General features: G+C 35.3%; 3 protein-coding genes across 5 annotated transcripts; 1 reads left to right on the top strand and 2 right to left on the bottom strand.

Annotated features, from left to right (window-relative positions):
* On the top strand, positions 2,040–9,203 carry LOC105169062 (chloride channel protein CLC-c). 2 transcript variants are annotated; one of them, XM_020696521.1, is made up of 8 exons: positions 2,040–2,250; positions 2,342–2,580; positions 3,646–3,846; positions 4,804–4,981; positions 5,736–5,998; positions 6,658–6,927; positions 7,445–8,573; positions 8,709–9,203. In XM_020696521.1, the coding sequence occupies exons 2-8, from the start codon at positions 2,351–2,353 to the stop codon at positions 8,805–8,807; spliced, it is 2,370 nt and encodes a 789-aa protein (XP_020552180.1). In that variant the 5' UTR covers positions 2,040–2,250; positions 2,342–2,350; the 3' UTR covers positions 8,808–9,203. The 2 variants fall into 2 exon arrangements, 1 of the variants encoding a protein (XP_020552180.1); XR_848378.2 differs by having other exon boundaries at positions 2,041–2,580; positions 8,709–8,964; positions 9,065–9,203.
* On the bottom strand, positions 9,466–16,946 carry LOC105169061. The gene is made up of 12 exons (XM_011089329.2): positions 16,783–16,946; positions 15,263–15,409; positions 14,988–15,170; positions 13,078–13,160; positions 12,686–12,884; positions 11,904–12,025; positions 11,724–11,790; positions 11,189–11,239; positions 11,044–11,096; positions 10,701–10,911; positions 10,212–10,382; positions 9,466–9,864 (listed from the first exon to the last, which is right to left on the bottom strand). Exons 1-12 carry the CDS (start codon positions 16,840–16,842, stop codon positions 9,805–9,807), a joined length of 1,407 nt encoding a protein of 468 aa, XP_011087631.1. The 5' UTR covers positions 16,843–16,946; the 3' UTR covers positions 9,466–9,804.
* Positions 17,844–21,877, bottom strand: LOC105169060 (NADPH-dependent pterin aldehyde reductase). 2 transcript variants are annotated; one of them, XM_011089327.2, is made up of 5 exons: positions 21,539–21,877; positions 21,370–21,439; positions 20,040–20,233; positions 19,425–19,597; positions 17,844–18,248 (listed from the first exon to the last, which is right to left on the bottom strand). In XM_011089327.2, exons 1-5 carry the CDS (start codon positions 21,782–21,784, stop codon positions 18,125–18,127), a joined length of 807 nt encoding a protein of 268 aa, XP_011087629.1. In that variant the 5' UTR covers positions 21,785–21,877; the 3' UTR covers positions 17,844–18,124. The 2 variants fall into 2 exon arrangements, with proteins under 2 accessions (XP_011087629.1, XP_011087630.1); XM_011089328.2 differs by having other exon boundaries at positions 17,844–18,289; positions 21,539–21,874.

Raw genomic sequence — 23,347 nt, 5'->3', positions numbered from 1 at the left:
TAGTCAATTAATTAAATACAAAACATTTTATTTAATTAATCAGATACACGATCCGGGGAAAAAACCCGACCCGCATCCTCATATCCTTACCCGGTTAGCCTTGATATGAGAAAAACAAAAAATGTAGGGCTTATTTGAAAAGATGGATAAAATGACTTTTGAAGAACAAAGAGGTCATAAAACGCAGATGCGGCGTTGGATGGATAGTACTCAATCAAACCATGCAAACGACTAATAACCAAAAGAGAAACAGGATCAAGATGAACGGTGATGATTGAATTGACAAACCAAAGCTAGTCATTATGAAGATCTGATTGGATATGGTGTAGGCAGGTATCCCCCACAACGCTGGACAATCCTGTGGCCTATATTCCTCCCAATTTTCAATCATTTTTAACACGTCTTTTCAATACTAGTTTGACAAACAATTCTTATAATCTGTTTACATAAATTATATTTAATTTTAAATAATTATATATACTGATTAAAATATTATTATCACTTACAAGAATCATTCATAAAAATATTAACATCATTACATAAATTATTATTTTTTTTTGGCCGTGATTGGTAGTTTCTGTAATTATGCAAAAAATATGAGTGATTTGTACAAATAGACTATAAGTTAGGAGGTGTAAATATAATTATCCATAAATAATAAGATAATTAGTTTTTTTTCTAATTATACTATAAATTTATTTAGTGAATTGATTGTAATTATATTATAAATTTAAGTATTAACAATTACTACAATATTAGTTAGTACATTGTGTCAAGGCACGACATAATTATATTTTTTTTAAAAAATAAGTAAATACAATTATAAATAATTTACTTTTAATTGTAAAAATAAATAAATAATAAATAAGTCCAGCACGTCCTATTGTATAGGACCAAGAATATAATGTTGCTTGAATGGTCATATGGCTTGTGCCCCCCATAATTGGCAGCCCTTGACTTTTAACATCGTATTATATTAGCTCCATTATAATATTAGTAGATTATTGATAATATTATATATTAATTAAATAATTTTAGATATAGGTTAAATTATAATTGAATTCACGGATTTAAATAAAGAATTTTAAATGATTTTTTGGCCTCGTTTACTCTGACGATCGTATTAAATAAATGATATAATTATTTTTTACTAAATAAATAATAAAAAAATCTTGTATAAGTAGTTAAGTATTTACTTATATGTATTATAGTAACAGGATATATTCTATCAGATACTTACTTTAATGTATTCACGTGCTTTTACTAGAAAAATAACATTTGAGTCTTTATTTACAAAAATTTAAATCAAATTTCAAGAATACAATGGTCATTTTCATTTGGTGCAATATTGGGACTAATTTTGTACCACCTCTCAAGACAGTATTAGTTATTTGGCTGTATCAGTAATTAGTATAGGGCTTTGATTTGATGCCGAGCGCCCATACAATAATCTATGCTAATTTTCTTATACAGACTTATACATCAAACTAAACAGAGCTTTTGTATCAAAATAATCTGAAATCTATTAGGGTGCATTTGGACTTTTTTTTTTTTTTGAAATAATAAAAACGATGAACTATTACTTATTGAATAAATCGACTACAGTCATTAATATCAAATATTTGCATTTAACAACTATAATAATCATTATCAATATCATATAACTACATCTAATCAATACATACTATTAAAGTAGAATAACATCCCACACATTGGTGAATTTTGAATCCATGACCTTAAAGTTAATTGAGTTTGGAACAGATAGGGCGTTACGTTTATTGAGTATGATTAAATTATAAACTTTTTAAAAATAACTTTATCTCTATAAATTATTTTCCAATAATGGATAACTATATTTTCCAATAGATAAAAATATTTAATATTTGGTACAACTAAGAAATTGAGGAGTCAAAAAAATAAATACTTAAACTTTTGGGATTCCAAATTAAATTAATTTAAGAAACTTGTTAATTTTGTTTAAGAATTAAAAAATATATTTTCTTTGGGGGGTGGGGTATTAGTGAGCTCTTCTGGGTATTAAAGCAGGAGGGCCAACGGTTTCCATGGTCGCAATTGAAGAAGCTTCGAGCTGTAGACACTGCTCTCCTTATTTAGTCACAGCCCTTATCTCCTTTCTTTTTCACACACATCACGAAGCGATCCATATTCACTTCATATTTGCTTCTCTCTCCATATTGGGGTGTGTGTGTGATGATTTTGTATGCAATGTGTAGAAACTAAGAAATCAACGTAAGGAATTCCGGTTCTGAACTGTGGTCTGCTGTTTTTGGGTATTTTGCTGAGAATTTTGCAGCAAATTATATAGTTTTTTGGGTGACAGTGGTGATCGATGGATCATTCTGATGATGATGATTATAGCATTCAAGGAGGAGAAGGAGGGGATGTAGAGAGTGGCGGAAGAGGAAGGGGTGGTTTCATGGAAAGAAGAGAGAGTGGCATGTCCTCGTTTTCGGAGTCTGCGAGAGAGCCGCTGTTGCATCTCAAGAGCAGAGTCAACACCACTTCTCAGATTGCCATTGTTGGCTCCAAGGTTTATCCCATCGAAAGCCTAGATTACGAGTATGAATTCTTTCTATATATTCTCCGAGCAACTTAGTTTCAGTCTAGAATTGTGGCAGTTTTCCTGATTGCCTTATTTGGTGGTTACTGGTTACTTGAGTCTTCTTAATCAGGGATTCTTTAGGACTTTGCTTTCATATTGCCTAAAATTTAGTTGATCTCAGCTTTTGGATTGATTTTACTTTTTATCTGCATGTTGTTTGACTCAGCTTGTCGTCGTGGCTTCATTTTTTTCACTTGGTTAAGTATGTTTTCTGCTTGTTAGCCTTCCTGGTGTTTGACTGTGGGCATGATGAACTTTGTTGGAGTTGAGAGGAACAAAAGAATGCACATAGCTGATCATGCACAACTTTTTCAAAAAAAAAAGAAAAAGAAAAGAAAAGAAAATGTTAAAAATGCCAATAGGATAATAATGTATTAATTCTCTATCACTTTTTGACTTCAGTATTCACCTGTATTTAGAGGAAATTACACATATTATATAGGTATTGATGCAAGTAACATCTCCTTCCAGTAATATTAAATTATGATACTATCTGATGCCGGATGCATTATCGCATACGAAGTCCTCTTCATTCCTTCTCTTGGTCCTCTGCTGGTTTTATGACTTCCGTTGGTTTGTTGAGAGAGAATCTCGTTGCAGTGATCATATTTGAGTTAGGATAATTTGGTTGTCATTGTGGATTAGTTACTTTGGTGAACTAAAAATTATAAATAGTGTCTTTGTGGCTTGCAGTGACTTGAACTGGGTAGTCCGTAGTAGTATGGGTATGGCTCTTGCTGATGAGACACCAAACATATTTTTCCCTCATCAACTAAGTCATCTGGTATTATCAGTGACTGAACATGAAAATCTAAATGCATCTAACTTATCTTTTCTTCTTTCGCAGCATTAGTATTTCATCTAATACCTTCCATTCAGTAAGGCATGGTTAATTATGTATGCACTGCAATTCGTAATGCTTTATTCTTGTGGTCCCATTTCCTTCTGTTACGCTCTTTCTATTATGCAGAACCATGTCGTAGTCAAAATCTGATTCACTTCATCGCTGTTTTGTTTTCCAGGATTTTTGAAAACGAACTCATTAAGCAGGACTGGAGATCTAGGAAAAGGGTTGAAATTTTTCAGTACATTTTTCTCAAATGGACACTTGCTCTCTGCATTGGATTATTCACAGGTCTTGTTGGATTTTTCAATAACATCGCGGTTGAAAACATTGCTGGTTTCAAGCTTCTGCTCACTAGCAATTTGATGCTTAATGCTAAGTAAGTGCAACTTTGTAGTACAGACAAATTATTCTGGGTTCATAACTGAATATATATTATGCGTTGTCATAAGGGCATTTGTTTGTTTAGGCAAAATTGACATTTTTCGGATGAGCTTCTCTCAATATGTCTGGTAATAGAATAGGATGGCTTGGTTTGACCAAGCTCTACTGTTCTTAAGGGTTGTTATCACATCATCTTTATTGCGTCTACACAACTTCCAAAGTTTACCCCTGGATGTTGGATTTATTACCAAAATATGCCACCTTACTGTACTGTCCTGGCTGCTGCCAACTCTTGTCTGGTTTCATGTAATATATTCCTTATCACTCTTACAATGAATTTGATGGACTACCTCTTTGTTTTCTACCAGTGTTGCTGGTTGCTCTTTGTGGTAATAATATACATTAACATGGAGAACGGTAGCAAATAGCAGTTGTGAGCTTGAACTCAATCTTCAATGTTATTAATCAGATATGCCTACGGTTTGTCAGTTTAACTGGAAAAGGACCATCTAAATTAGGGAGATAAAATTTTGGAAGCCACAAAAGGAATTTGACTACCCGATTGTATATATATCTCTGACTTGAGTTGTACTTGGTGCAGTTCTTTAGAAATATTCAGCTTGTTTTTGAATTGTCAAAAATACTACTGGAAGGCTTCTTTATACATTTATCCTTGTGATACTGCAGAAGGATGCTTGCTTTGGAATAAACCTATATCTCCTGGAAAATATTTAAGCTTGATTAATCATTTAACTATCAAAACAAGGATGAATATTTATTTGAACTGTCAAAAAAATTGCTGGACAGGCTTCTTACAAATTTCCCATCTTTATTACCATGCAGGAAGGATTTCCTTGCACTTAGCAACAAATGTATATCTATTGAAAAATATTCGTGCTTTATTAATCATTTAATTTTCAGAATAAGGATGAAATAATTTATTTCAGTGCAGGTACTTTCAGGCATTTGCAGCGTATGCTGGTATTAATGTGATACTGGCATTTTCTGCTGCAGCACTATGTGCATTTATTGCCCCTGCAGCAGCTGGGTCTGGCATACCTGAGGTGAAAGCATATCTTAATGGTGTAGATGCTCATTCCATTTTGGCCCCGAGTACCTTATTTGTCAAGGTGCGTTGGATTTTGCGGGAATTTCCCCACTAATACATTCTCAGATTTCTATGTTGTAATAGTCGCTGACTGCAAGGAGAAAAACTGTGTATTTCCGATTGAGAACAATTTATAGGCATTTGCTGTTTAGCACATAGTATGTGATTCTTATCCATCTTCTGAACGTTGTTTATGATGCATTGCAACTTTACTGGCATGCCTTCTGAAGATACTTTAGAATAGCAATGCACCAGGTCAGTAAGCAAGCATCAGAAGTATGCATGAGATCCTTGTGAGAGAGTTCATGTTTTTGAGCTATATGTCTAGGCGATCCCCTATGAATCAATTGGTCAAAGTTATTGGTTGCATCTCCTAAGACTATTGACTTGTTGATCCGAGCTAATCTAAGTCTGTTTACTCTTATTAGTGGCTGAGATCAAGATCAGTTCCAATTGCTTTTTAAACAATCAGAAAAGTTCACAATTTCATCTGATGGTTTCACTTTTTAATGGGCTGACATTGACCACTACATTAAATTTCACATTTCTTTAATATTGTTCATCCTTCTTCTCTCTTATTGTAGAGGAATTTTAGCATCTGGTGAATTGCTTTTGGCGTCTTTGTCAATACTAAGGTCTTTCTGGAATGTCTTATGATTCAAATAGTTCTTTTACATTTCATTTGATACAAATTATGATTCAAGGAACTGGATGATCCTTACTTTTATTAACTTTATATTTTCAGTAATCCACTAATACACATGTGAATTCTGTAGATTTTTGGTTCTATTTTTGGAGTTTCTGCTGGATTTGTTGTTGGTAAGGAAGGACCAATGGTGCATACTGGTGCATGTATAGCAAACTTACTAGGACAGGGAGGCTCTCGCAAGTATCATTTGACTTGGAAATGGCTCAGATATTTTAAAAATGATCGAGATAGAAGGGATTTGATTACTTGTGGGGCTGCTGCTGGTGTGGCTGCTGCTTTCCGTGCCCCAGTTGGGGGTGTTCTTTTTGCTCTTGAAGAAGCAGCTTCATGGTATCTTGCCCTCCTATCTCCTTCCTCTCTCTCCATGCCTGTTGTTATTCTTCAATTATGTTCTGGGAGAATACTTGAAATTAACACAGAAATATAGTCTATTGAATTGTTATACATAACACACACGGATCTTTCAGAGTATGGAAATTAGTGATTTATATATTTTGCTGTGGTGACCTAAGACTATCTCAAGTTAAGAAAATCCATGTAGAATATTGAAGTTTGGTGACAGGCACCGAGTCTTTTCATGTTATGATGGGTTTTACGGAACATATGAATATTTCACTTTGTGTCTCTCCTCCAGCCTGCTCACTTAGGTTTGAATGGAAGGAGATTTGCTCAAGAAAGTTATTTTATATCAAATACAAGAAGAAAATATAAAGTAATCAGCTCAGCATTTCTTTTCTGGAGAATCCCCACTTATGTAGTAGAACAGTAACAGTATTTTTCACTTCGATTGTTATGTTATGGTCTTCATTTTGGAAATGTGTGTAAATAGGACTCAATCTCTTGCCTATGTTGAGTGGGGCATGTTCAAGCCTCTGATTGTATGCACGAATGCTTTCTCGAGCTCCATAAATGTAATCATAGCACGTCAACTTGATAAATTGATTTTTTCAAGCCTGTCATCTTTGAGGAATTTATATTTTATATTTCAGGTGGCGGAGTGCTCTTCTTTGGAGGACTTTCTTCACAACTGCTGTTGTAGCTGTGGTATTAAGATCTTTCATTCAATTTTGCCGCAGTGGTAATTGTGGACTGTTCGGACAAGGAGGTCTAATCATGTTTGATGTGAATTCAGCAATCCCTGCTTATAACACTGTAGATCTGCTTGCCGTTTTACTGATTGGGGTTCTTGGAGGCCTTTTTGGCTGCCTTTACAATTATCTTGTGGACAAGGTCCTGAGAACATATAGCATCATCAACGAGTATGCTTCACACCCTTATCCTGTTCTAATACAGTTTGGTTTGCTTATAACCTTTTGAATATTAAAGGGATTGGTACATAATATTAATTCAGGAGAAGATGTGCACATATCCTAGAGCATGCTAGATGCTTCTTATATGATTGAACAAATTGTACTTTTTGCCAATTACATGCTTTGTAACAATCATTTTCATTTTTTAATTTTTGCTTCCTGCTTAGTTATTTATACTGCACTATTTAGCTGATAGACAGCTGTTCTCTCCCTGCAAGACAATTGCGTTTGCATTGTTGCAATTTCATACTAGTCAATTTAATGCATTACCTGCTAGCTATGCTTTATTTTGATATAGAGTCATTTACTTGTAATTCTACGTTAGGCTCTCTCCATATTAAGTTTATGAAGAACATATTTCTTGGATTCACTAATTCATACCACAATTAGTCCAATTTCTTAGTATCATATACTTGTATGCTTCCCTTTCCTCTTCTTCTGATTTTTATTCAACAATTACCTGCAGGAGAGGGCCTGCTTTCAAGATCCTGCTTGTCATCACTATTTCCCTTCTTACATCTTGTTGTGCCTTTGGCCTTCCTTGGTTAGTACAGTGCACACCATGCCCAAGTGGCTTCGAGAACGAGTGTCCTACAATTGGTCGCTCTGGCAACTACAAAAACTTCCAATGTCAGCCAGGTCACTACAATGATCTTGCCTCCCTTTTCTTTAACACAAATGATGATGCCATTCGCAATCTATTCAGTCCTAGACACAGAAAACAATTTCAAATTTCTACACTATTAATTTTTTTTGTTGGAACCTACTTCCTTGGTGTTATTACTTATGGAATTGCTATCCCATCTGGGCTCTTCATTCCTGTTATACTTGCTGGATCATCATATGGGCGCCTTGTTGGAAGACTCGTTGGCCCTATTTCCAATCTTGATGTTGGTCTCTTTGCCCTTCTTGGAGCTGCTTCGTTTCTTGGTGGCACCATGAGAATGACAGTGTCGCTTTGTGTCATACTCCTGGAACTTACTAATGACCTATTAATGCTTCCCCTGGTGATGCTTGTTCTTCTTATTTCAAAAACTGTGGCCGACAGTTTCAATAAAGGTGTGTATGACCAAATAGTGGAGATGAAGGGTTTGCCTTACATGGAAGCCCATGCCAAAGCATACATGAGAAATCTGACTGCAGGCGATGTTTGTTCTGGTCCCTTGATTACATTTTCAGGCGTTCAGAAAGTGGGAGATATATTACATGCTTTACGGATGACTCGACATAATGGTTTTCCAGTAATCGATGAGCCCCCATTCTCAGAGGCACCAGAACTGTGTGGCCTAGTTTTGAGGTCTCATTTGCTTGTTTTGCTCAAGGGGAAAAAATTCACCAAGAACAGGGTGTTGTCTGGATCAGAACTTTTAAGGTTTTTTCATGCATTCGACTTTGCTAAGCCTGGATCAGGAAAGGGGCTTAAGGTGGAGGACTTGGATCTAAGCGTAGAGGAAATGGAGATGTATGTTGATCTCCATCCAATTACAAACACCTCGCCATACATGGTGGTGGAGACCATGTCTCTTGCCAAAGCTGCTGTCCTTTTTCGAGAACTTGGCCTCAGACACTTGTGTGTCGTCCCAAAAACACCTGGGGTAAGAAAAAAGCCAAATTACTTTACTTCTATGATATATTCAGATTCTGCTCAAGATGATATTATGATGCAACGACCAATACATGGAAATTAAGATCTACGAATCTTAACATATATTCTATTTTGTAATTTGCAGCGGCCTCCCATTGTTGGAATCTTGACAAGACACGACTTTATGCCGGAGCATATATTGGGACTCTATCCAGAGTTCATCCGCCACAAGGGGCCAGCCTAATCAGACTGGCTGGATGCCAAAATCATTAGGGGCTTACAATGATTGTGTACAAGAGACTGCTGACTGCCTGAAGACGAAGCCACTCTTGTCTTCTCTACTGGTTGTCGACAATTGCTTCCTGGCTGGCCTGCAAGATTCGAGTGTCCGGTTCCAACATGTATGTATACCTGCAATTTATTCGGAATATAGCCATTTCATATTGGAGTCAACATAATAATGGATGTCCATTCATATGGACTTTGTTTGAACTTTCACAGGGTCCATTGCCCCATGGATAAAGTCAACTGGAATCAACGTTACAAAATTTTAACGTTTGTATCAATTATCAATATTGCGAGAATTAAGCTTTGTTACCGTCATCAGTTATAAGATGCATAAATTCCCACATTCTTGTTCTGTCCCATGTGCAAGTTCATACTCTTACTGGTTATTGGTTATTGCCTGTCGTTTATGGAATGTTCAAGGAGAATAAAGTTTGATAAAAAGACAATTAATCACAGGCATCATCAGCAAGTATTTCTTACTTCACCTGCTCTCCTTCATGTCGTGCCTACGCACTGGTTCGATGATTCAAGATTGTAGGTTCACCAGCTTGACTGATTCGACCATTTTTAACTTCCAATGTGAAAATAGAACACAATGCATAAGAACAGAGGGATGACTTGTTGACCCAGGTTCACCAATATTTGCGTACCATGCTAAGTGGCAGAAAGTGTCCAATTATCTTGTCCAGATACTGTTTTGAGTTTATACATGCGTGATGTCTATATCGAGTTATTTACAAATTTGTGCGATGGGGTTTACTACAATATATGTACAGTACACAAAAAGCTCATCCACATCCACCTGATTCTATTATGGGGGAGGCAATACAGTATGAATAAGACCTAACTTGACCTGCTGCTATCCACTTCTCAATGTTATCAATCTGAATAGAGTACAAATGCTTTTTAATGTTGTCGTTTCTTCAGTCAATGATGATTCCGGCTTTAGCACTTCAAGTGATGTTGTCCTTAAATGGACCAGATTCTTGTAATAATTTCATAACAAGTTCAAGCTGTGAAAAATTCAACAGACGAGTGTTAATCATGGAAAAGAGTAAGCACATTAAAATTTCGGAAAGAGTTTGAAACTCCATGCTAGAAGGATACAAATGCCTACGTAGGAAAAAGATTGACAGAGACAACAAACACATTCTATCCTCTCTCATTTCAGAATAAGAATCACCATGTAAACTATTATTTTGAAATAAAGATTACATGGCCCACCAGCATGGAATCAGTTATTTGCACATCATGGCAAGCAAACGGAAAATGGTTTTGCATTACGGAAAAGCAAAAAGAAACATGTTTAGCAACAAGGAATGACATGCCACGATGACATTCTAGACTGTAAATGAATTACCTGAGCTCTTTCTCGTACCAAGAAATCTGAAATGACTTCCCGGAAGCCTTCGTCCAGAATATAGTGGCAGCTGTAGGTGGTCACGGGCATATAACCCCTCTGAATTTTGTGCTCACCTTGGGCGCCTGCCTCAACCTTGTCGAGATTAAATTCAATTGCTGCTTCTATAGCCTGCACATTAAAGTAGGAAGAAGAGTCGGGTATCAAGAAGTTTTATTTCAACCTTTTAGGGTGGATAGTTTATAAGCGATGTTGCCTAAATTAGTGGAATTCTGGAGCAACCTTAGATCCAAGATCAAGTATTTTTGTTGTCCAAGTACTAGACCAAATTTACGGAAACAGAAGAAAAAAAAAAACACAACACAACACAACACATTACCCAACAGAAACATTTGAAGATGAAACATTTCCAATTGATCTAATGTTATTATCACACAAGTGATGCGAAATGGTATAGGCAACCGAGTAAAACAAAAGAATAGGGAAAACCTGATAATAGCAGGCTTCGAAATGTAAGCTTGGATAGTATGCACGAGGGAGGCATCCCCATAAGCGTCCATATAAAGTATCTCCTCCAATAAGATTAAGGGCTCCAGCCACAAGTTCATCCCCGTCTTCTGCAGTGACAAGTAGTACTCGATCACCCATCTTTGAAGCCATATTGTGGAAGAAGTCTCTTGTTAGATAAGCAGTACCCCACCTGAAGACGTATTACTGGCATAATTCACAAAGGATTCCAAGGATATTCTAGATTTTTCAGAGTCAGGAAACATAATACATGATATGCTGACTGAACAAGTTCAACTAGGAACTAGAGGTTCAGCAAACAAACTTATTGTCGGTGGTATTTCTGTAGAACTTATAGAATATATCCCAGTGCTTAGCCTGCCAATATAATAGACAAAGAAAGTTGAGAATTAAGAACATAAAAAATTAGTTGAGAAAACTCTGACTAGCAGATAATCCCATATACATACCTTAATTTCATATCCTCTTAGGCGTTTCATTGTCAAATTCTGAGCAGATATCTGCAAAAAGGAATTAATACGTATTTTACTAGCAAAGTTTGCAAAGAAACAAGCTATCCTAAACCTTGTTGTATTGCACCTTGCAAAGGGCCATGCAAACAGTAAATCATCTAAGAGTTTTGGATTCAAGAAGAGACAAAACAAGAAGCCAAGAAACATAAATTCAAGGTCAATAACTATTAACATCAGAATAAATTTGTCTTTTTTCCCACCATCAATGAATATATTCGTAACGGTGTCTATGACCCATGTCAACACCATATTGCCTCAACATAAGTAGCAAGAAAAAAAGTGAAAAATGTATTGGACGACCTAGAAACATACAAAAGTGTGTTTAGAAGAGCTTCCAAGACTTGATTTAGTCAAAAGCTTCTGTCAACTTTCATGCCATTTCATCATTCAAGGAAATTTCTCACACATTCTCCATCGATTCTCTGTCTTCAATAATGAAACAAAAGAACTAAAAATCAAGCCCAAAGCATACCTTCTTTCGCTCTTGGCGAATATTTTTCCTCTTACTTTGCTTCATGTCCATCAAGAACTCATCAAAACTGTTTGCAGTAGCAACATAATACAAAAGAAAAAGTGCTGTCGCGATCAAATAACAGAACTGGTGATGTTGTTTAATAGTTCTGAAATTCAGGAAATAGTAAAACTTACTTACCTCCTATAATTACGATTTTTCCAGTGATACTGCATTCCAATTCTCTGCAGAAAACCCTTCTCCTTCAACTTCCCCCACTCGTTTGCAGAAGGGAAGGTGATGTGTAGAGATGACACCTGAAACTGGGAAAACACAGGTGTGTTACTACAGATGACTAGAAATCAGAAAAGAATCATTTCATGTACGGTAAAATTTAAAAAGACAACATACAAATATGACATTTTAATAGTAGTCCATATGGTTATAATTTATAAGTATTTGGTCCGACAACTGCAGGGAGTTATGCCTTTCCAGATTTTGTCAGAGTCAATGTTGATTGCTATATGTCTGGTGGTAGCATCATAACATTATATGAGAACAGAGGGAAAAACTAGGAATATCTCATTAAAGCTGGCATCAAGGTTATGCCGTTGTATCATTCAAGGTTAAACAATTAATTTGTGATGAGTTCTTCACCTAAAAACTGTGGATAGTAAAAATTCTATCTGGAACAAGTGGTACCTTGTATTAACAGGTTTAGATGGTCATAGCTCAAATCACTGGATGGTAGACAACAGGACATTCATTCATAGAAAAGCATCCATACATATATGTGGACTGCAAAACTCAGTACGTGTAAAGGTCACAAAATTTTATATTTGCAAAGGCACCTCCATTTTATAGTGTAATAGAAAAGAAGCATGCTGGTGAAATAAAGATAGGGAAACAATTAGGAGCATTACAAGAATCTAACATGATACTAGAGGCTACAATGAGAAGGATTAATTAGACTTAACAACTACCTTAATTGTCAGCGCCAACAATGCAGAGACTAAAATATCAAAGACCTGATCTCTGTAATTGGTATTAAGGACCAAGATCCTTGGGCCGGTAACTGGAGTGAAAGGTACACAACATTGCAATTTTGGGTAATATCTTGATCCATAAGTGTGGTAGGCGTCAGCCCATGAATGATCGAACACATATTCACCATAAGAATGGCTGCAAAATTGAATAAAGGATGTCCATGCACAAACATGTAAGGAAAATGTATCATCCAGTTATATATGCAAGGTATGTGCAGCCTGTTTGTAGTGTGCACGTCAGTTGTGAATATGAATACTAAAGAAAAGAGAATTGCTATCTTTTTCTTTTTTCAATTAATCAAAAAACTATGTGTGGAAATAAATCAAACCTTTTCAGGTAGAGAGGGATAACTCCTAGAACCTTATTGCAGTCATCCCTAGCAATGATATGCTGTGGAACCCATCCTGTTTCCTGGAAGCGAGTATTAATAATTACTATCCAATGATTCACGCAAACACCTTATCGTCCAAAAAGAAGCAGATGTGCAGATTATACAGGAGATAATGCCTCATGATTTTCTTTTCCATTTTCAAGACATGAGCATATCCTACCACACCCAATGCATGTGGATTCTATCAATCATAGCAACTGTTTAGCATTAAATAGATATAAGTCGTAGTACTAATTTATACCTGTTTCATTCTCCAGCTCATCACCAACCAAAAAAGAATAGAATGAAATTTAGGGATGAAAGTTAACTGCTTTCATATATGGAAAAAATCAGTTTCTATTTGAGATTTTTTTATCTTGGCATTATACTCTACTCTAATCCACTTCACTTAATCAGATGGGGAATCCAGGTCATCGCATGTTGCATTTCTCTAAAATCTAAAGCATACAAAGATATCAAACTGGAAGGAAGGCGGTAAGCGGTTTATTGTCTAAAATTTAGTTATCCATGTGGTCTCGAACCATTTGACACTAATAACAAACTTTTCTTCCAAATTGCCACTAAGCTGTGCAAAGGCATAACAAAGTGTAGCTCGATATAGGTTTCATCATTTTGTTTTAGCAGAAAAGGTGCACAATTTTGGAAGGCTACGGATGCCTGTTTGATTATTACCCAGAAACAGCACTGTGTGAATGAACAGTGAAACAGCACCAGGATCGGATTTTCAGGATTCAGTCACTAAGGATATCTTGGTTGCTTTCCTTTTCTCCTTTTTCTTTCTTTTAATGTGTATGTGGACTCCATTTATATTAGGCATCTCTAGAAATGACAAGTACATGGTAAACTATTATACATCTTTCTTTCCTATTCCATATTCCGCGGCAACGCATTCAACATTAATGGTAAACCTACGGGGAGTGGTCAAGCTAATTTACAAGAGAATAGGCGATGTGAAGGATTTGGACCTTCTTGGTTGGATATTTTCTTATGGTCAAGAGAACTCATAAATCATAGTGCTTTTCTTTTAAGGAGGTCAGAAGGAAAACATAAATTTGTAGATTTTTTGTGACACTAGGCATGCTCAAAGCATTAATGAGAACGTCAATTCATTTGTTCCAAACAGTCCCTAAAAGAGCAGATGCAAACTAAAACAAGTATCGTAATACTGAAAACTCGATGCAGTACAGAGCAAAGAGTATCAGTTCACTTGCTACTATGAAAAGCCAAGAGGGAAATACTAAAGAGAAAGTAAAACACAACAGTCTTAAATCCCTTTATCTCATGGCCTCTGTCTCCAAAGGGCTTCAAGCCTACCCCTAGGTAATGGTTTGTGAAAGCCATATGACAATCAGATTACATGATATACGTGGAAACTTTTATCTGTGAGGGCCATGGGTCCTTGGCTGTTAGTTTCATGCCTTTTCCTTAAGCATACTAGGTGCCAAAATCATGCTGATCTGGATAAAAGATCTCCCACTCAGAGTCAGGATCAGGATTCCGTTCCTATAACCTTTCATCCTTTCCTAGCGTCAAAAGACCTGGGTCCTTAGCCGCATTTTCTAATCCAAGAAATGCAAGAGCATCTACTGTCTATTCTAATTCCAACTTTGTGACTGTTAAAAGTGGACTTGCAGTATATAAGTATATATAAGTCGCATCATTCAAACGGAAAGCTCTCATTTCTAGCATATAAAAATCATTCTTAAAATAAACAGTTAAGCATAAATAACAAGGTATCACATGCAAGTGACCTAGAAAAACACGATGCAAGCCATGTGCATGCATCTAGCTCCTAAAAAATGAAAAGAACAACATGAGACAATGGCACAGAAGTTGAAATTGCTAACCTTCACTGATGAACCTGACTCCTCCAGGCTTGAGAGAAAACCATGGGTGAGAAACGGATTAAATTTCTCTGGACCTGCAGAATCAAGACTGCAAGCATCCCACTCGTCCGGTGATACCTCTGAGATAGATGAAACCACAGAAACTGATAGCTTTCTCTGTTTACCAGAATTAGTTTTGTCTCCCTATTATAGATTAAGATAGCGCCGAGTTAACATCAGATCAAGATTTTGACAACCCAAACACCAAAAATATTAAAGGACCGCAAAGTAGACACCTCAGAACCTAACTCCGACAAACTGAAGTCTCCAAGGGACAGCTCCAGTTTGGCAGGCTCCACAGCCTTCCTTGGCCCCCAAAATATGGATTTTATGGAAAACCGCCCATCTGAATTCTGGATGTATCTTCTAAACGTTGTTTTCCTCTGTAATCAGAGAATTGGATACGCATCATTTTAAGCAGAAAGGCCAGAAATACTAAACATGCTTGTATCTCTTATGACGAAACAATTAGCTAAAAGGTCTAGTATATGAATAGCACATCCAACTGTAAGGCATAGTACAGTTTCCTGGGACCTAACCAAAGCATCATCTTGAAAACTATGAAATTGAACGCATAGAAAAAATGCATACTCATATTCCCTGGACCATGACAGATAGATGCCTAGTCAAACCCTCAACGGAAAATTACTAATGTAATCATTTATTAAGATCATGGCAAGATGGCATTCTTGTAACTTGAAAGTAATAATATGGCTTTTCCTCAGATATTTCAATGTCTCATAGACGTTGAAAGTAACACCGAAATCAACAAGGAAAAACTTCAGTTACATTCATGTGACAGTTCTTTTACACTCTTCTGTTCTCTAGAAGGGAAATGACAATAAGCACCTAAGAGAGCACAGAAACCACGGTGGAACGTAAAGGATATTTCACAATAATTTATCTTAAATGTGTCAATGAGCTGAAAAGAACACATTGGTAAAACTTCAGAGGAGAAATGCAATGAATGAATAGTACTGTAGTTATGAGATCTAACATAGATCAAATCTTATATGAAGCCAGAATCTCTGATGAGTATGACCTATGGATATTCTTCGGACAATTTCCTGATTAACCCATGCACAACCTATGCGACTCCTATTCAAGAAAACCTTCTTAAACCTGTTGCTCAATGCTGCTGCCAAGAGGAAAGATGTGCGAGTAATGGTGATTTTGGAATGTACCAGTTGTATCCGAAATAGTGGTAAGAGGTTATCAACGGGCATCTCCAGATATATTACTCAAAAGAACCGGCATAATACGCCTAATCTTTAGAATTGAGAAAATTCTGTCCCGATTGTTACAAACATATGATTCATGTCAAATAATATGAGACGGGAAAACAAATGTGTTCAACTGGAACAGCAAATATGACAGTTCGCATGCAGCCCAAACTAGTAGATAGAGATTTCATCATAATTACTAATCCTAAAGCCATGAAAATTTACCTGGTAAAATGGAGGAGACCATGCATGTTACTTAGCCATCTTTAACCAACTACAAATTAAAAAATAATTCTTTTCTAGGTTTTCCCCTCATAATCAAATTTGAAACCAACCACACATACAATTTCAAGCCAGTAAACCCATGTAATAAAATCACTAACACAAAGAAAGTGATTATGCAAGACAAGATTCTCGCGACCCAAAACCACGCAATCACATCCCTCTTAACTTTAGATGATCAAACTGAAAACCAAACAACAGAAAGCATGAACGTGGTCGAACGAGTGAAATTGAAAGTGGGAGCGGCTTACAGAGTGGAATGAGGTGTTGCCCAGAAATGGAGAAGGAGGAGCAGCCACGGCAACAGCCATCGCAATATCAAGATGAGATTTTTCCCTTCTTTTCCCTCTGTATTTTGTTTAATTCTCTGAGTGCCACATTAAATGGAGAGAAAAATTACAGCCATGTACATGTTATTGCTTTTCTTGGCTATCTTTTTCCTATGTTCTTACATTTTTCAACTCTTTTTATTTCTTTTTTTTTTTGGGAATAATTAATACATTCAAATAATTGAATGATGAAGGACAAAATAATGTAGTTAGACCTTGGAATTTATATTTTAAGGAACATTTCAATATAATTTCAAATTAGAGAAAAAAAGAATGAAAGAAGACATTTTCAAGAAGATATCAAGTGATATAATCTACCATATCTTTTTAATTATTTTTTTAATGTCAATTTATGTTTGAAATAGATTTTTATGAATGTGGTTTTTATTTCGTTCAAAAATAGTGTGAGGCAAATTAGTTTTCTATGCCTCATTTGTTTTAATTTTACCAATTTCCAACATTTTGTATAATATATTAATATATGATGTAATATCAAAATATATTCCACATATTTAATGAAGAGGATATTCGTGATGTTATATATAAAACATTAGATGGGCTAAAACAATGATTTATTTTTTATATACTTATATGATTTATAAATAATAAGTATATATTTGACTTGTTTATATACTATATCTATACGATTCATTAAAAATGAGACGCTAAAGTAACTAGCTTGGTTGGCAGAATATTTATTTACAAGGACCCTTAGAAACAATTTATTTTGTTTTTGCAATAAAGTGGTTAGTATGATAAACTGGTTTGTGTTTATTGAATTTTATGATATACTATTAGCTTATCATGTAGAATGATGTGCAAATACTGCACACACTGCTCAATTGGTGAGAGAAATAATTTATGTTGCATTTGGATTGAAATATTTAAAATAAATTATTTTAAATTTTTAAATGCATTGGCCATTTGCTGGCGAAATATTTCTCAAAGAAGGCATGAACCCAAAGTGCCAAATTTTGAGAACATTTTACATACGAAGCAAACCTTAATGAAGATCCTTTCGTAGTCTGAACAAACTTCAAGGGAAAAAGAAGTGTGTAATTTTAATGGACAAAAATAATAAATAACAATGAATTTTTCACATTTAGCATGTAACTATTTCAGTCACCTCATCTTCCTCACTGTTAAGAGTATAAATTTCACAAGGAGGGACTTGAGACGCTACAGGTCTACAAGTAATTCTCTGAAGTAGTGGAGGTACTCGAACACTCTGTCGCAAATAAGTGTTCTAGGACGCTGCAGAAATTCAACATTGCATCTTTCCACGTTCACAAGGGCGGCAGAGGAAAGAATTCTTGTTTGATGCAAAAGGCTCTTTGGTGTAATGAATATTCACGAGTATCACACATTGAGAGATGCACCATTGTCTGCTGCTGACAAATGAAGAATTAAAGTAGCTGCCTTGGGAGCCCTGTTAAAAGAAAGACGGAACAACTAAATAGAATAGATAAATATCCAAAACCACATGGAAATTTTAGGGAAATCCCAACTTTCTTCAGCTCCATTGAGTTATAGTTGTCCAGTTAAGAAAATAAAAATCAAATGAAATAAACACACATTTCAAAATATTTAAGGACTATGATACGTAAAATGGAGTTTGACACCCAACTGACAACTTTGTTCAACAATGATTAGTTAATGTTCTGAAAGCGCAAACAGTATTTTCACTAAAGACCCTTAATAATATTAAACAGATGAACTTCTCACTTGCCTACTCCCAGAAATCATCATGGCTCGTTGTGGTGTTCATCAAACTTCTGATCCAGGATATGCAATGGAGGCTTCTCAGGTTGTTTACATATAGAGTAAAGTTTCTTCCAGTATACATGCAGGGATAACGATACTATACAAGTTGCATGAATCAAAATATGAGACTGGTCACCCAGTGACATCAAATTAAGTGTCTAGTATTAGAGGAAAACATTCTACTGTCTTCATTAAGGGGTCCGCTGCTGCCTACAAAATCTCTTATGATAAGAGAAGGAAATGCTCATATGTCAAGTATTCTCCTAAATAGAGAAAATAGTCGGTTCTATCATTACTTTATGCCACGAGAAGATTTTGTTATCTAAATGGTGCAGTTAAAACTAATAAGAAGTATTTTAGAAAGTTGTGTGTGCATTTTGAACATGGAACTCTTCTAGAATGGGAAGATGAACGAGCTAGAAACACTATCATCAGTTGTGGGATACTACAGTGACCGTTCACTACTCCACTTATATTTAGCAATTGAATGTAGAAAGAAATGACAGCGAAACAAAATTATACTTCACACCATCAACTACATAGTTAAGAGACCATCTTTGTGTTACATAATCCCGTCAACTAATCAATCTGAAACTTTGTAATATTAGGTCATAAGTAAATGGATTACCTGTTCTCCATGCATATAAGTTCAGTTATTACCACAAAAGAGAGCTATAACAATTTAATTATGATAGAGGCATTTCTAGGAATTTCACATGGCACGTTTACAGAGACAATTATAGACAGGCATGTGCCATACATGGCTAAAACACACACACGTGCAGAGAGAGAGAGAGAACCATGATTCGGGGGTTGGATATAAAGCAGCTGAATTTCCAAAACATGACTGAAGCAACTCCGTATTAATCACACCAGGACTGAGTGCAACAGCAGCCAATCCAGGAGGCAACTCCTTTGCAACTGCCCTTGTCATACCCTCCACTGCCCATTTGGAAGCACAATAAGGTGCTACCTATCGTTATTGCAATTAAGTCTCAGCCATAAATAACAAAGTCCAAAACAGTTAGGCTTGGGGAGTTTCAGAATGTAAATCTTGGTCACATATGTCTGGCACAGTTACTTGATAAAGTTGAATATTAAAACTATAAACTGTTCATAAAAGACATCAAGAGAGGTATTCACCGAACTAATCTTTTAAAACTTACCTTCCATTGGTTTTGTTGATGGAGTTCTTTCATCTAGTAAAAGATAACCATATTGTGGTGGAGTAACATTACGGCAGTATTCATCCTTCAATTAGTTATGTAGTTAGCCATGACAGTTAACTGCTAGAATGGCTAGAACATAGTGAAACTAACATAATATAGCAGATTGATATTTACATCAGATGATAGACTATTGCCCAAAAGTGGATCATGAGGAAAATATACACATCTAAAAACTCTAAAGTTTACCTGTGCAGCAGCAGATCTTCCCCATCCAGATGACATGTTAACAATTATCCCATGCTTGTTCTCTATCATAATTGGAATGAAATGGCGCAATACATTTGCTATCCCCTTGATATTAGTGTCAATGACTGCATCAAATTCATCTACTGGAACCTCCCATATGTTATTGTTCCTATTTATCGTCCCAGCATTGTTTACTGGAAAATTTTCATGCATCATTTCACATATTTGCTAAATGACCACAAAATTAATAACTCGCAATAATTAAAGTAAAGTTGAGTACAAACCAGTGCTTGTAAACACGTAAAGCAAAGTTGTCTTATTGCATATCATATATACAACACAGATGTCATAAGGAATTAAACATGTCCCAGACGGATATAATTCTGTCCAAAAGTGAACAGAATTTCTAATGTCAGAATAATCATCAGAGACTATCAAAATAATACTATCAAGTAGTCAATAGAAAGGTGCGAATGGAGAATTATTGTATTGTTCAAACACATCAAGTGCTAGGTTAAAAAGCATAAAAGAATTGGTTCCCAGTTAGAGAAAGAACAATGGAGAAAAACTAAGAAAATTAGTTCTTGCATCTGTCTTATATGTTTTTCTCCTTTGACTAACACTAGAAATTTGTTGCAAGGACCAAGATCTAGCTTAAATAATTGGGAACTATACAATTTTGACGCCAGCCTAAGTGTTTCATATTGCCATTTAGAGCATAGTTTCCAACGAAGCATGCCTAAACCCCATAATGCAGACCAAGAGAGAATTTTCAAAAATTAACTTTGTCGAAGACAAAAATGAAGTCAATCCTTACAAGGTCAACGGGATGATAAAATTTTGCAAAAACTGGCACCTAGTATTCTATGCGTGCTTTGCAGACATGGCTGGTGGCCCAACCGCCCAAATGGTCCATTGGATAATTAACAATGTTCTAATCTCCTCTCAAATGTTAAACCTGAGATTGCGCTTACAACTTGCTCTCCTCAATATGCCTAAGGTACTAATTATCTCATTTTCATTTCTACAACCACTCCAACACTTGGTCATTAACATTTCACAAAGGTCATCTTTATTCTAAGATAAGACTGCTCAAAGATAGCACCAGCTCTATAGACACTAAGCAACAACCACCACCGTTGATTATTTCAAACTAATCACACAAATAAGCGTACCAGTTTTAAAACTAAGAAAAAAGATCAGAAAAAACAACTAGATCGACAACAACAAAGAATCCATCTCCTCCACAACCATTGTTCAGTAAACATCAGACAGTACTCAACGAACAAAATATATTGGCATAGACCAAAATATCAATAAGTTGACAAACCTATAACATCAGGAACGGCCTTCTTTTCCACTACTGCACGCGCCAACTCCGCAACGCTGCTATCCGACCTCTAGTTTAATACCAACAACAAAAATCCATTATCACAGAGCACAAGAAGAATCAGGCAAAAGAAATTCCAGAGACCGAGGAGCACTATACAATGAGTTACCACGTCAACAGTCATGCACAGGTGCTTGTTAGCGTTGCTCTTGCTCTCGGAGGCTGAAGCGAGCTCCGACTGAAGAGATGAAATCTTATCCGACGAGCGGGAGCAGCCGATTACGGTGTGGCCGCGCTTGGCCAGCTCCAATGCTAGGGCTTTGCCGAGCCCACGGCTGATCCCCGTTATCAGCACCGTCTTGAGATGAGGGGCTGCCATGGTGTTCGTCGCCGTCGGTGTTGCCGGTGCGGTCATGTCCTCTTCACTTCTCCACACACCGTCTCTACACTCTTTTACGCTTTACGAGGGATTTGTGTTCTCGATAAAGAACAGTGTTTGTCCGAAATGTTGTTATCAACGTTTTATTCAAATCGGGTTTTGGGGGCACTGAGTGTATGTGAGTAAATTGTACTTTCACCCCAAAAATAAGACAATTTTCACCTTCCACCCTCACAAATTAAAAATAACACTTTGCACCATAAAAATCATTCACTATATTTAGTTTCATTTTTAACTTGTTTTGGTGTGTTCTGTGGACATAAAGAGAGAAAACTAAAAATAAATAAATATGTGTTAGGTATATTGTGTATATTTGGATTATTTTTTGAGATAATATAAATTAAGTATGTTGATATTGTTAAGCGGGAGACAAAAACTATTGTTTATTATCAAATCATGTTTCTTTTATATATATTTATATATATGCATGACTATGTATATAACTTTTTTAGTTGTAGGGCATATAATTAATGTAAACTTATTTTGACAAAAAACAAATGAAGCAATATTTTAAAATATTTCAAAACATCACTAAAACTTCCAAAACAAATCAAGACAAATATTTACCATGTTTTGACCCATATCCGAGATGGGCCAAAAATGAAACTAAATACTATGATTAATTTTTTGCCTTCCATGTTATTAGATGAATTTCGTTGCAATGTATTTTTTTTTTTAAAAAAAAATGTGATTGATTGAAAATAAAGTGTAATCTATACTTCATGTATACAAAAATTAAGAAAAACTGACTTCTCATTCACTACTAATTATTTGTGATATCGCACCACTGGATTTAAACTACCAACCATATAAATTACAATCAACTTTTCGAAATTTTGGCATAATTATAAATACCTTCTCGTTGTTTGAAAACTTAGAAATATACAATTATTTTCAATGTCCGTCTAAATAATAAGCTAATTTCAATGGGTTTTTATCCAAATTTTGTAGTGAATGCCCAAAATACCCTTTTGAATTAAATTTTTTTATATACTTCTTATAATTTTATAAAATATTTTTATGAACTAATATTCTTAATAGATTATTTACTTTACCTAACCTCAAATATTTTTAAATATCTTATTTATAAAAAAAAAAGTAAGGGTAAAGGAGTAATTTTCATCTCAGCATCTAAGAATTACATAATTATTTTCCATATGAGATGAGTATTTATAGTATTTCAAATAACGAGAAGTGCTTATAACTATCCCAATTCTTAAATATTTGTACCAATATAATTATTTATTTATTTAAACGATTCACGACATCTTTTAATCGTAGAAATACTATCATTCATTTTCACTCATGTTAATCACTTAATCTATTTTTAATGATATACTATTATTGGTTGTAGAATTTGTGTAGTAACTGTTCGATTATGAGCGCAAATACTACGTATTAAGGTATTTAGTATTATAATAATATGCATACTCATAAAATATGCCAACTGTCATATGTTATTAGGGATGACGGTTAATATAACTTCCAAAATATTATTAGATACAAAAATACAATGAATATAGTTTAAAATAATGTCTT

The sequence above is a fragment of the Sesamum indicum genome, linkage group LG8 (assembly GCF_000512975.1).
Source record: "Sesamum indicum cultivar Zhongzhi No. 13 linkage group LG8, S_indicum_v1.0, whole genome shotgun sequence".
Classification (NCBI taxonomy): Eukaryota; Viridiplantae; Streptophyta; class Magnoliopsida; order Lamiales; family Pedaliaceae; genus Sesamum; species Sesamum indicum.
Note: the sequence above shows the minus strand (reverse complement) of the source record. Positions and strands in the feature narration are given on the sequence as shown.

What these genes read in the sequence shown, in the direction of transcription:
- LOC105169062 (XM_020696521.1), top strand. Translation starts at nt 2,351, where the DNA reads ATGGATCATTCTGATGATGATGATTATAGCATTCAAGGAGGAGAAGGA. An exon ending in AATTTGATGCTTAATGCTAA is followed by an intron (nt 3,847 to 4,803) that starts GTAAGTGCAACT and finishes ATTTCAGTGCAG; the next exon opens with GTACTTTCAGGCATTTGCAG. An exon ending in CGAGTACCTTATTTGTCAAG is followed by an intron (nt 4,982 to 5,735) that starts GTGCGTTGGATT and finishes TGAATTCTGTAG; the next exon opens with ATTTTTGGTTCTATTTTTGG.
- LOC105169061 (XM_011089329.2), bottom strand. Translation starts at nt 16,842, where the DNA reads ATGGCTGTTGCCGTGGCTGCTCCTCCTTCTCCATTTCTGGGCAACACC. An exon ending in TAAGAGGATATGAAATTAAG is followed by an intron (nt 11,097 to 11,188) that starts GTATGTATATGG and finishes TTATATTGGCAG; the next exon opens with GCTAAGCACTGGGATATATT. An exon ending in AGAAATACCACCGACAATAA is followed by an intron (nt 10,912 to 11,043) that starts GTTTGTTTGCTG and finishes ATACGTCTTCAG; the next exon opens with GTGGGGTACTGCTTATCTAA.
- LOC105169060 (XM_011089327.2), bottom strand. Translation starts at nt 21,784, where the DNA reads ATGACCGCACCGGCAACACCGACGGCGACGAACACCATGGCAGCCCCT. An exon ending in TGTGCATGACTGTTGACGTG is followed by an intron (nt 21,440 to 21,538) that starts GTAACTCATTGT and finishes GTATTAAACTAG; the next exon opens with AGGTCGGATAGCAGCGTTGC. An exon ending in TATCCAACCCCCGAATCATG is followed by an intron (nt 18,249 to 19,424) that starts GTTCTCTCTCTC and finishes ATTTGTCAGCAG; the next exon opens with CAGACAATGGTGCATCTCTC.